The sequence below is a fragment of the Glycine max genome, chromosome 13 (genome assembly GCF_000004515.6).
Source record: "Glycine max cultivar Williams 82 chromosome 13, Glycine_max_v4.0, whole genome shotgun sequence".
In the NCBI taxonomy this organism is placed as follows: domain Eukaryota; kingdom Viridiplantae; phylum Streptophyta; class Magnoliopsida; order Fabales; family Fabaceae; genus Glycine; species Glycine max.
This window is the reverse complement of record NC_038249.2, coordinates 37,297,931-37,311,612: the sequence shown is the minus strand read 5'-3', so window position 1 is coordinate 37,311,612 and position 13,682 is coordinate 37,297,931. Positions and strand designations below refer to the sequence as shown.

General features: G+C 28.8%; 2 protein-coding genes across 2 annotated transcripts; one reads left to right on the top strand and one right to left on the bottom strand.

Moving 5' to 3' along the window:
* Positions 1–6,102: 6,102 nt before the first annotated feature.
* Positions 6,103–8,794, bottom strand: LOC100811845 (thioredoxin). The gene is made up of 2 exons (XM_006594710.4): positions 8,447–8,794; positions 6,103–6,595 (listed from the first exon to the last, which is right to left on the bottom strand). Exons 1-2 carry the CDS (start codon positions 8,679–8,681, stop codon positions 6,282–6,284), a joined length of 549 nt encoding a protein of 182 aa, XP_006594773.1. The 5' UTR covers positions 8,682–8,794; the 3' UTR covers positions 6,103–6,281.
* Positions 8,795–10,729: 1,935 nt separating this feature from the next.
* Positions 10,730–12,611, top strand: LOC102660848 (dynein light chain, cytoplasmic). The gene is made up of 2 exons (XM_006594709.4): positions 10,730–11,097; positions 11,890–12,611. Exons 1-2 carry the CDS (start codon positions 10,792–10,794, stop codon positions 12,055–12,057), a joined length of 474 nt encoding a protein of 157 aa, XP_006594772.1. The 5' UTR covers positions 10,730–10,791; the 3' UTR covers positions 12,058–12,611.
* The last annotated feature ends 1,071 nt before the right edge of the window (positions 12,612–13,682 follow it).

Genomic DNA, 13,682 nt, shown 5'->3' with positions numbered 1-13,682 from the left:
TCAATTCTCTTCCATTTTTTTTTCGTTTGTGAATTTTCTCCCGTACTAAAAATTTCCCATATAGAGGACACATACAAAGAGGAGATGGTTGTATAATTTTTTTTTAAAACCATATACAATCTGTTTGTGCATGGGTATCTATCTCCCACTTTTAAAAAAAAAAAAATCAGTGCTGGATACATACTCCTCTTTTTTTCATATTTTTTTTCTTTTTACATCACATCATTTATTACATTTTTCTCATGCTTTTCTTTTCTAATTCGTCTTTCATAAGTTATTTCCTTTGATGGGTTTTGGATTTTAATTTCTGGTCGGGGTTTCCTATAATAATCTGAAGCTGGACTGGAGCTGATGGTAACTAAATTGCTGATTTACTTTTTTCAAACATGTTGAGCTTGGGGTTGGATATATATGATTAAGGCTGACACTAAGATTGGATTTTTAGGTGACTTTTTATTTTATCTAGAAACAATATTTCATAGAAGGGTTAATTTGCATAAATGAAAACATTGAAGGATCAAAACATAATAAGTTATTGTAATTTTAGGGATTAAATTTTAGAAACCAATAATTCTTCTAAACCTTTTATGATAAAAAAGTTTATGAATTAATTTATACACTAATTATTTTATAAAAAAGTACAAATGATTGAAACTTTTATTTTTAAAAGTTTTTGAGCCTGTTTATTAACGTTTTAGTAAATTATTACTATCATTAAAGTGTACAGTACCGTTACATTAGTTCAATTCAGAAGGAAAAAAAACCGTTACATTAGTTCTTGGAATCAGCAAATTTTAAAATAAATTTAAGAAAGTGCATGGAATTCGTTAATCGTATATTAGTCCAAATTAAAATATATAAAAAATATGTAATTTAAGTGATAATATTAACATATGTTTAAGAATCAAAATAATAATAAATAGCTAAATTTATAAATTTAGATAAAATAAGTAAAATTTCAGAATTTTCTTAATTTCAAGACGTCATTATATACTTTTAGAAATCAAAGTAATGAGCTACTCTTAACGTTTTCCATTTCGCGAGTCCTACTACGAAAGTTTCTTTTCGAATTTTGCATTTTTCTTACTTAGTATTAATATTCATTAATTACGTCACTTCTCTGTTATTTACTATTACTTGCAAAGCATTTAAAAATGACGGATTCAACGTACGTAAAAAAAATGTTTTTTTTCACAGTCATATTATTTATTATATTTATATTTTTCTCTTCCTTCTTTCTATTACTCTCTAGATGTCTTTTCACATTGGATGTACATTTATTTTTATCTGACAATATAATAAAGTGTACGATGCCAACACAGTTTCATAATATTATTCCCTAACATTTATAGTGCACATAACTCATCCGTTATGCACACAATGATACATATATAATACAGACATATGCATATGATAGGAAAACATATAGATAGAATGCTAGAGGCTTATTAATTTAATTATATATATAGTAGTTAGACAAATATATATAGCCCTCCTGGAGTTGAAAAGTACACAATGATCCATCTAAGTTGCGGCTGAGAGACGTAAGTAGAAACTACAAGAAACGAACGAGTAAGAGGTTTTTTTTTTTGTCGATTTGTGTATATTTTCATGGTGAAAAGTCATCAGTGTGCAGCGTGAGTGACTGAAGAACTTACCCAACATAATTAAATGCTAGCTAGAATATGTGACACGACAGTGATACTTTAATTAATTACTAGTATTTTTTTTCGTTCATGTTTTATACCTTCTTAATTACTATCTTCTTGTTGGAAAAGGAGAGTAGATTTTCTCTCTTGCTTATGAAAAGGATAAAAGTTAAAATAAAGAAGAAAAATTATAAACATCAACCCCACAAGAGACGACACCTACACATACTAGCTAGAATATACAACTCAACTGTGAGACTTTAGTCCGTGGCTGCTTGATTTTCCATATTGAAATTTGTAAACTTTTATAGATAAAGATTAGTGTTATGAAATATGTTATGAGATAAAATATCCAATGAGTGTGATAATATTAAATTTAGATCGTATAATTATATATGAATGATTGATATTTAATATAAAAAAGTTGTATGATATTAAATTTTAACCATTCATATTTAGTTATATAATACAAATTTAATTATTTCATTTTCATATAAGATATATTTCACTCTCATATGATATGTCATATATATATATAATATGATTTTTATGAGAATATTTTTTTATATGAAAATAATTAATAATAATAATTAGATCATGATTAAAAATAATAGATGATTAAAATTAAAATATAAATTATTAAAGATTCACCAAATAAACAACATTATCTCAATTATTATAACTAATCACTATTATCAAGATTGTCACCACCTTTCTTATTATTATTATTGTCGTCTTCATTATCATTATTATGATCATTATCACAAACTTAAATTAGTTAAAAAAATCTTATAATTAAGAATATAGAAGATAAGAAATAGTCTAAATAAATAAAAATTAATTGATGTTATATTAAAAAATTAAAATAACAATTAATGTTATTCTCTTCTAATAGTTTATCAATATTTTTTATTTTAATTATTAGGGATATTTTTAATCTAAAATTAATTAATATAAGTAACATTATAAATTAAATCTTATAAAAAAAACAAATACTATTATAAATCTGAATCTGAAAAATAAAAACAGATGAATGCAAAAGTAAAACTCATATGGAAGCCCAATTAGAAGTTATAGAGGAGCGTATTTTTATGAAACCTAATAAAAATATTTATGTTTTTACTTTCTTAACTTATATTCTTAATTAGAAAACTAATTAACATTTTCCTATAATTATTAATGTTCATTGATTATGTCCATTCTCAGTTAGTCAAACGATGAGCTGACTATTAATTAAAGTGTATGATACAAGTGAACATGACGTGTTGTGGGACGCCGACACAGTTCATAATTAATATTCCATAACATAGTACTGTACGTAACTCATCCGTTATAAATGTAACATTATGTATAAATGTATATATGTTTCCTAAACATTGATAAGTAAATACAGCAAGATGCATGCAGGTTTTTTATTTTTTTGAAAGCATGCAGCAGAATTAACATCAAGAATTTGAGACTAATGGCTTAATTAATGGCTTAATTTGAGACTACTGGTTTCTTCTCCATGGCTTATATTAGTGATGTAGAGTATCTGCTATACTAAATGTGTATGTGTGTGGTGGTGAATCATATTATCTTAGTGGTGTGTACGTTAGACATACGTATATACCCCCTTAGGCCCTTTAGGGACTTGAAAAATAAGAGAAATCATGGTTAATTTCCGATAACGAAATTGCATAAGAAACACGTAATTAGAAACTAGAACATGACATGTATTTTCTTGGCGAAAAGTCAACAACGTACCCACGCTGTGCGACTGAAGAGCTTGTCATAATCAATTCCTAGAATGCTTGAAACAATAACGTTACGTTCATATTCCACTCTTTTCCATAAGAAAGGAGAGTGGGATTTTCTTTCTTTAATTTTATCATAAAAAATGAATTATGATGTAGGTACTTATTTATTATTCATTAGCTGCTTAATTAATCTTTTACTATTCATAGTTTGCATCCTTCAAAACATTTTATCCCTAAACTTTTTTTTAGTGTCTAAATAAAATTTTTAGCATTTTGATTTTTATATTTTTTTCATTAATAATTTTAATTTCTGCTAACAAATAACAATATTAGTTGACAATATAATAATTACATTAATAGTTTAATAACTTGTCATATCATTTAGATATTAACAAAATAATCATATGTAATTTTTTTATACATTATTTTTTCAATCATTTATGAAATAGTATGGTTTCAACATATGGGATTAAAAACATTGTTTTAAAAAAAAGTTACATGTAATCATTAGGAGAGACTCTTAATATTTTAGTAAGTCATTTAATTGTTAAAGAGTATAACAGTAAACAAAAGAAAAAAGTATACAAAAGTACAAACAATTATATTTAGATTAAATTATAATTAATCTTAAAAAAAATTGTCGGTCTCTTGTTATCTGCCAAAAAAAAAGAGTATAAAACTTAATTAAAATAAGTTAAAAACAAATCGCGACCGAAACCTTCTTACATTCGTTTCTTCTAGTTTCTAATTTCTACTTACGTTTCTGATCCGCAACTTCGATCATTGTATATGGTGTGTGTATGTGTATGTGGTGATGATATACATTTATAAATATTTTTTTGTCCTTGTAATTTAATGTTTTTTTCATTTTCGTTTTTGTAAAATGTGTTTATTTTATTTTTCGTCATAAAATGTTTTAAACAACGTTTTGAACAGTAAAAAAATACTTTAAATAGTGAACAAATGCTATCTATATAAAAAATTTCAAGGAGAAAAAACAAAATAAACACATTTTGCAAAGGCTAAAATGAGAAAAAAAATTACAAGGATCTAATGGAATGATACATAGACAAGTAAATCTCTTATGAATTTTGGGATACTCTTTTATTTAATTAATTGATTTAGTTAATTAATCAATTTTTGAAGATTCTGCATTCGAAGGGGAGTAGACTACTAACGGAAATGGAAAAAATGCTAAATTGCATCGATAAAAAAGTATTTAAACCAATATTTTTTCTTGATTTTAAAAATGAATGTAAAAATATGTTAAAAATAAATTAAAAACCGTTTGAGTTTCATTTTTACCAAATGTATTTTGTTTTAAAAATTACATTTAAAAACCAAATACCATAAACTCACAACTCCAATTGAACTCTAAGGTTTTGAGTTAAATATAAAGTCATATTTATTTTTTTGTCAAATGACATATTAGGTCCTTTTATTTATTTTTTGTATATTTTGGTTCTTTCTGTTTAAAAAAATGATCAAAATGATCTTTCTGTCAATGTAAACTTAATGGCTTTAATAAAATAAAGGCATTGAAAATTAAAATCAACACAAAATATAAGCTTTTTTTTCTTCATCTTCCTCCTCTTCTTCATACAATTTTGTTTCAGTTCACATGGAGTGCAGGTAGCAATTTATTAGGTGCAGGAAGCAATTGTCCACACTTGTTTACAATTGTCATCATCCTTTAGCCCTGTGTTTAGTTTAAAGGAATGAAAGTATGAAAGTGAAAAAGATAAAAAAAAAAAAGAAATATTTAAATTAGAGTGCAAAGGTGTGAACCCACACTAATTATTAAAATTTTCATTTCAAATTCATCCAAATTTTTTTGAACCAAATACTACCTTAATACTTGTTCGGAAGGACTTAGAAAGTATTTATTGGGATAGCCAAACTATAGTAACAATATAAGTTTAAAAAATGAGTAGATATTAAAATTTTAAAGTAACTAACCTTTAAAAATCTTTTGATAGCCATGACTACCCCTTATCTATAATAGGTATATGTGAATTGGAAAACTGAGAGGATGTTTATTTCAAGGCATATCATTACATTTCCAAAAATCACATGCGAATTGGGAAACTAAGAGGACGTTTATTTCAAAGTATATCATTACATTCCCAAAAATCACATTTCTAAGAATGACATGCCAAAGAATATTATTTCCATGAGCATGTTTGATTGACATTAGTGATTACAGAAAAAAAAAACTTATTTAATTAAAAAATTAAAAAATGAACATGAAAAAAGAAATATAAAATAACTTTCATTCTCATGGAAATCAAGAAACTACCTTTTATCATGAGAATGTGAGGCAAGGTATATATGAAAATTTTTGTATTCCTGAAAATCAAAGTATTTCAAAATGTTTTTTTAAAACTTGTATCAAACATAAAAATATGATATTCCTAAACTCACATTCTTAGGAATCTTTTATGATACCTTGAAACAAACGTCCCCTAAATATTTATAGATTTTGAAGGTCATTCTTAAAACCCCCAAATTGACAATATTGAGCATATTACAAAACCTAACACCATTTTTTTTACATCCGTAAGACCCCAAAAGTTTTTAGTGGAGTAATCTAATCCAATTGTTTTATACCCATATGCCCATATAATGTTCAGGGAAAGGTGACGGAACAGGAGCCAAAGATGCAAACGGATCTTTAAATCGTGCTATAATAAATGCCAAATTTACGCAACATATTGTTAACTATAATAATTGTATAAAGAGAACAGAAAATATGGTTGCATCCATAACTATACAGGACCATAAATGGTTATTTAAGAAACAAATAACCCAAACTTGAGATATTTGGCTTAGATGAGAGGGAAGCTAACGAGAAAAATAGCTCTACTTCCAGCTGAAGCCTTTGCTTACCACCTCACAAGAATTTTTCAATGCTTGAGGTCAATGTTGTCTTGGGCACAGCTCCTATAACTGTATCTTTCTTCTCACCATTCTTGAAAATAATGACAGTTGGGATACTTCGTATCCCGTACTTAGTAGCAGTTGAAGGGCTCTCATCAGTATTGAGTTTGTAGCACTTTAGCTTACCAGTATATTCTTTTGCCAGCTCGTCAATTATCGGGTGGATCATACGGCAGGGACCACACCATGGAGCCCAGAATTCAACCAGTACAGGAGACTCGGATTCAATCACAAGTGATTGCCAATTTGCATCAGTAACGGGAGCAACTGCAATATCCAATAATACAAAGTGTTTCATTTCAGCAAGTATTTCTCTCAGACATGCAAAAATTTTATGAAAATGTAAAGCTACGGGTAATTAGATTTAGGTTCTGTATGCTTCAGTGCTTCACATGATGAGTAATGCTAAACTGTAAAACATGCATATACCAGACAAATGAAGCACAAACAAACAAAATGAAAAATACTACTAAAATTTTTAAAAAAATGCTTAGGTTTGGATAATATGTAGACAGAAAAAAGAAAGTGTAATATTTTCTTCCTTTTTCTTCTGATGGCCGTCTGGTTTTGATGCTTTGCCAGAAACAAAACCATCTTAGTTCATTGAAACAAAGCAAAGCAAAAACACAAAAAAGGTAGCAGTCAAAGGCCTGTAAAATGTCACCGCAGTTGCATCATACCAACAAAAAACTATTGTATTGGTGTTCTATCTGTCCATTATTAATCCAGAATGCTTAAAAAATTATTAGACTAATTTAGAGTAGTACAGGTTATCGCTTTATTGACTAAAAATTTCTTTCCATTACAATTGTCTCAACGATGGTCAAACCTAACACCATAATCATTGCTATAACAAGCAGAATATCAAAGGCAAAAAGGAACCTAATAGATAGCTAAAATCTTCTCTCTGATAAGACATGAAGAAGAACTCCTCTGAAGATTGGAATTAGACCACCTATCTGATATTTGATTTCTCCTCCATTTCTAAGAGTTCTAACCCTAACATTCTAAAACAGCTTCTTTGTTTCTCTCTTCCAATGAGGTCAGGATACATCCATGCAGTTGCAGTCTACATAAACTTCTTCACTATTCCTCTATCTCTCTTCATAGACCAATATACTATAAAAACCAATTGAAATGACTTCATCATATACTTAAATACACAGGAAACTAATCATACATAGTATGCCAGGTAGAAATCTTTATCATGGCTTCTGCTCAAGATACATCAGCAAGGTGCAGAGGAAAGAAAGCCAAAACTACACAAGAGATAGAAAGCCGGAATTGATCTGGAATTTGCAGATCTAGAATGCACATGAGCAACTTTAAAATTCATGCAGATATTTAAAACATGTACTTTGCTCCCACATTACAGGTTATGTAACGAAGGGACAGATGCCAGAAGAAAATGAAACAGACTACAAGAGTGATTTTAAATGATTATGTAGTTTTACTAGTTTCTGATTGTTAGGTAAACTTATGACTACAAGCATGATACACTAACACTGCAAAATTAGTCATGTTGCAAAAGAGATATAATTAGGTTATAAGACACAGATTTATATATACAGTCAAAACATGAAAAATTCTTCAAATAATTTCAGCTATTCCATTCTTTTTACCACAAAACAGATCATTATTGGAGAAATGTCTCAAGCAATGCACAGTTGTAAGAAACAACCAAACCACTAGAAGTCTAGATCTACAAAGTAATAGGTGTCAAACAAAAACCAGATTACAAAAAGTGTGTTTGGATAACACAAGAATCAATTTTATCTTACTAAATCATGGTGATACCATGAAAAAGTGGAAGCAACTAATCTGTTGCTCTACCTTCCCCATGAATAATTAATTGACTATTTCTCACCACGAAGCTAATCCAAACACACTAGAATAACATGAAGCTGTTTTCTTAGCTTCACTCATCAAAATGCTCAATGACTAACAATTATCATCATCACAACAACATCTACACATGACTAATGCAATCATTCTAGCATCTCCACATAAGAACAGTGCACAAAAAATTTCACAGAACTCACACAGGACCGAAACAACAAATCAATCCTAACAGTAACAAAAACTAGACGACTTTCCGCAACGAAATCGAAACCTAACCTTCAACAGCGGTGTCTCCTGCCTCGCACTTGACACCTCCGCCGCGAGAAGCGGTTCTCGAGCTGGCGTGAGTCGGGAAACTGGTCTCAGCGGCGGGTCGGAGCCGGAGGCCGGAGTAGCGCGGCAGCGCGGCGGAGTTGCGGCGGCCGGAGACGGCGATCGGAGGGGAGAAGGTGGCGGAAGGAAGTGCTGAGGAGCGAACAAGGGTTAGGGATTGGAGTTGCACGGTGGCCATCGAAGCAGAGGATCGCAGCTCCAAAGGAAGAAGAAGAATTGTGGAAGTGAAAGAAAGTGTTGTGTTGCGTTGAACTAACCATCGGCAAAAATTCTATTTAATTTTTTATATTTTGTTTAATTTTGGAAGGATATTGCTATTATTATTGTGTGGATGAGGTGATGCTACACTAGCAGACTAGTTTTCTTTCGATAAATCATTTTATGTTTGTGTGATTATTTTTAGTAAGATTTGTTTATCAAAGATTTGAATAAGAAAATCAAGTTAACTATCATTCGAAATTATTGGTATTTTAATTCATATTTAAATTAATACTAAAATTATGTCAACAAAAAAAAGAAATTAATAAAATTATTTAATTATTTTTCAAAGTATCGAATCCCCTAAAAAAAAGGATCAAAGTATTGAATACTTATCTATTTAGTATTGATGTATTTTAATAAATTTTAAGAACTAAAATAAAGAATTTTTTATATTTTAAAATTTATTCAGCTTAATATTTTTTTCTTCAAATAAACTATCATTTTTTTCTCAATTATATCTAAACTAATTATTTTTAAGTACTAAACATTCTATCACTTTAGCAATGTTATATTTCAATAAATTTAAATACTATTTTGAAAGAGCTTTTAGTATTCATGAGGCTGGTTAATATGATTTTAATATTTTTAAATTAATTAAGTAATTTTTAAAAAAGTTTTAAACTGTTAGTAATTTTTTACACAACTAGTTTTTAACTCTTAATTACTAACCCTTGATTTGTGAAGGATCGAATTGGGTTTCCCAGCAGGTGTTTGCAAACTAGGAAGTTGTAGACAGTACGATCCAGAAAATTATTATAACCAAACTGATGGAAATATTTTATATTTATGGTTTAGAAACATTAACATATGTATCACCGGATGAGTTTATTATAAGCATGCTTTTATAGTAGGTTTGAGACCTGAGATTAGATGGTCAAATATATTTTTGAGGTACAAGCTTTGGTTGCAAGGTCAGAAATGTGTAATGGCCCACACTTAAAGAGGCTGACCCGTTAAATTAAATAGAATGTTTTCTGGAATGATCTAGTGAAATTATAAATACAACTAAAAAACTCAAAAATTATAAACAAATTTGATAAACTGAAAAATGTTTAAGATTATAAAAAAATATAACAAATATGAATAAATTATTCTAATAATAATAATAAAAGTTATATTTTAAAAAATAATTAGTTCGTGGACATAGTAACATGTGAACCTGAACCTAATCTATACACCTCAGTGAGTTAAATAGATCCGGCAAATAGATCTATATTTAAATAAAGTTGCACATTACTTAATCTTAACCTATTTAGTTGATGTTTATATATACTTATAATTATTTATGTTTTTGGTATATTTAGACTGGTCCTTTTTTATATTTTTAATTGAGTCAAAATGTTGAATTCAAAATAATGATTATTTTTAATTTTAAGACACGATTTTGAATATATTTATTTTATTGAAAATTATAAAACTCAATTGAAAGAGCCATAAATATGTTAAAAAAATAATATGAAAAATGAATTTAAGGATTAAATTTAACTTAAAAACCTATATATCCAACTACACTCATGAATGATGTTCATATTTGTGTTTCAAAATAAATAACTTAAAAAAATGATAATTTTGTCATATTAAGTGATTTTATTATACTCCAACATTTTTTGAGGGAGACAAGGCAACTCAGTCGTATCATATGGTCACTTACCTAACCCTTCCTTGCTCCTGTCCTGTGTCAGTATTCCAAACCTAAACCCCAACAATCCTTCAAAATTTACTCTGCCCATAATAACATAATAATATTCCTTTCCTTTTCATAACTAAAAAAATAACACCTTGATAAAAGAAAAAATAATTCAAAAGAGACAGGTGATTTAGAATGTCTTTCAATTAATGTTTGTTCATTTTCTTGTGGTACCAAAAATGCATGAAATTCTCATTTCCATGTCCTACACAGTAGTCATCTAGTCAAAGTTCAAAGTTGAAATCTATTAGTACACCAACACCATATATCAAACGCAACCCACTTGTTCTCATTCTTGTCTTTGACTTGCTCTACCTACCCAGTACCAACCTCAAATTTAATGCAAAAAGTATCTTTCCTTCTCTCTCAAATGCTTTCCATAACCATGGAAGAAGAACAAGAACCAAAGCTGATCCATGGCTCCAAGGCCATGCGCATGCACACTCCTACTCCCAATCCTAACCCTTCCCAAACAATCATGAGATTGGCCTCACTTGCGATCAGCTTCAACGTGCGGTTGAAATCATCCCACATGCCTCTTCACATGCAGGAACATGCTCTGCGCCACACTAGATCACTTTTCCTCCTTCACCACCCTCCTTCTCCAAAGCCATCCAACACTCTCATTGCTAGAGCTCTCAAAAAGGTGTAGTGAATTTAAACTTTAAAAAAAAAAAAAGGTTAAATTATCCCTAAAATTTTATGATTCTTACTTTTTTAGTCATATAGTTTAAAAGTGATTTTTTTAGTCTTTATAATTTACATTTTAATTCTCTTTTAGTCTCTATAGTTTAAAAGTGTTTTTTTATTCCTATAATTTACATTTTAATTTTCTTTTAGTTCCTATAATTTAAAAACTATAAGGACTAAAAAAGTAAAAATTATGAAATTATAGGGATTAAAAAGACAACTATCAAAATTATATGGACTAAAAAAAAATTAAAATGTAAACTATAGAGAATAAAAAAACACTTTTAGACTATAGGGACTAAAAAAGTAAAAATCATGAAATTATAGGAGATTAAAAGAGTAATTTGACAAAAAAAAAATTCTTATTTTGCAATTTTTTTTCTTTGGCTCCTTAACATGTATCTTCCTTCAAAAGACAATTCTGATTGAGGCATTATCGGAATGTGAATACCTCTTCCAGACAGAATTCAAACCTTAGTTGGAACCTTATTTTTTGTTTTGATTACTATGTTACTAGTATCAACTGTTTCTTTTTTATGAGTGATCTTCATAGGAACTTGTTGACCATCTTGGGTTGAATCTCTTCTTCCTATTTCATTTTTTTCATTTAAAAGTTGAACCTTATTTTACACTTATATATAACCTTTTTGATCAAAATTTTGTACACATAAGAATAAACATTCATAAAAGTTTATTGAATAAACCTTTACATAATTAAGGTGTGTGCTATTATGTTATCAATTTTCAGGAGTTTGACTCGAAGTATGGATTGGCGTGGCACTGCGTGATAGGGAATAGTTTCGGGTCGTTTGTGAGTCACACAGGTGGAGGCTTCATCTACTTCTCAATTGACTCACTTTCTGTTCTTCTCTTCAAAACCGAGGTTCACTTGGTCACGCAACCACCTCCTACTTAAATTTTATTTTTTTCTTATTTTAATTAATGTTCCTTAAAACGTATATATACATAATCTAGTACTCTTGATTTTGATTCCAATGACAACTTTTGTTGTGTCCTTGGTTGTCTTCCCACGTGTGAACTCAATGGTTAACTCTTTGACTACTTACCCGGTTTTGAAGATTCCTTGTAAATTTTGGCACTAACAAATGGCAATAGGTCATTAATAGCATGTTCTTCTAAAGGTTGACGAGTTCATTGTGAAACATGAGATAATGTGAAACTTCTGGCCTTCAATTATATATGTGCATGTGAAGAAGTTGGGCTCAAATTGGATTATGTAATTCAGTTGATGGGTAATGAAGGGTCTGATTATAGAGATTTGTCATATTAATTTGGTTTGGTTTGGTTTGATTGAAAATTTGATGATGCCTACAAATGAACAGTGTTTTTGTCGAGGTAAAACACCGACCACGAGAAAACCATTTTGTTGTCGGAGGAATATTAATTGGTTCACTTATTGAATTTGCAATTTATTTACCCTGGTTAAATAAAATATTGTTCAACGATAGCCAGATTTGGTTTCATTCATTTCACTTGCCCCCTCCTCTACTTTTTCCATTTTTCACCCCTTGTTATGAATTCAGAAGGCTGTGTTTTGGTTCAGGGTCCAGCATTTCTGACTTTTGTTTACCTTTTATTCTGCTTGTTTCCCGATAAAGGAACTCTTGTACTACACCACGCATGTTAGATAAAAGTAGTTGAATACCATTTCCCATATCTTTTTAAATTTTAAATAAATAAATTTATTCCCGTTGTTGATAAAAACGGAAATACTAAGTCTACGTTTGATAGAGCGGAAAAAAAATTGAATTAAGATAAATAACAAAAGTATAGATCCTACGAAATTTTATTGTTTATTTCACTCAATTTTTATCTTCTTTCTCTACCAATCAGGACATAAAAGAGTTGTATGGTTAATTATCACATTTTTAGAAAATAATACACATGGTTCACAAATACTATAAAAGTCGACTTCCAGACTAAGAACTAAATAAGTTGTGTTGTTTATTAACACATTTCTGGAAAATAATGCACATGGTTCACAAATACTATATTGATTTCCTATTATGTCAAGATTCATTATTGATTGAATAATTTCCAACCTTTTTTACTTGACTTATACTTTGGTGTTTGCATTCACATTTTATATAACATTATGACAATTATTTTTATATATAAACTTTTTTCTATTAAGAAACTTGCATTAATTTTTATCAGATTCGAATTGCATAAATAGAATTTTATTTAGGTTATAATCAATCTAATAGAAAATGATGCATTCTTAAATAATTAGACCCTTAAATGTAGAATTAATCTAAAGGGTTAACAAAGTGATGTAAGACACAAAGTGATGTAAGACACATTTATGTTCACATGAGTAAAAATAATTTAACTAGAAAATTCATGTTTGAATTGCATAAATGAAACTTCTTAGGTTACAATCATCATCAAGAGAGAAATTAATCTGTAACTCAATAGATTAAAAGAGACACTTGTGATCTTTGACATGAGACAAAAAATTATGTAAAATTAATTTTAAACAAAATTAACGATAGAATTTGGATTAAAATATTCCTTGAG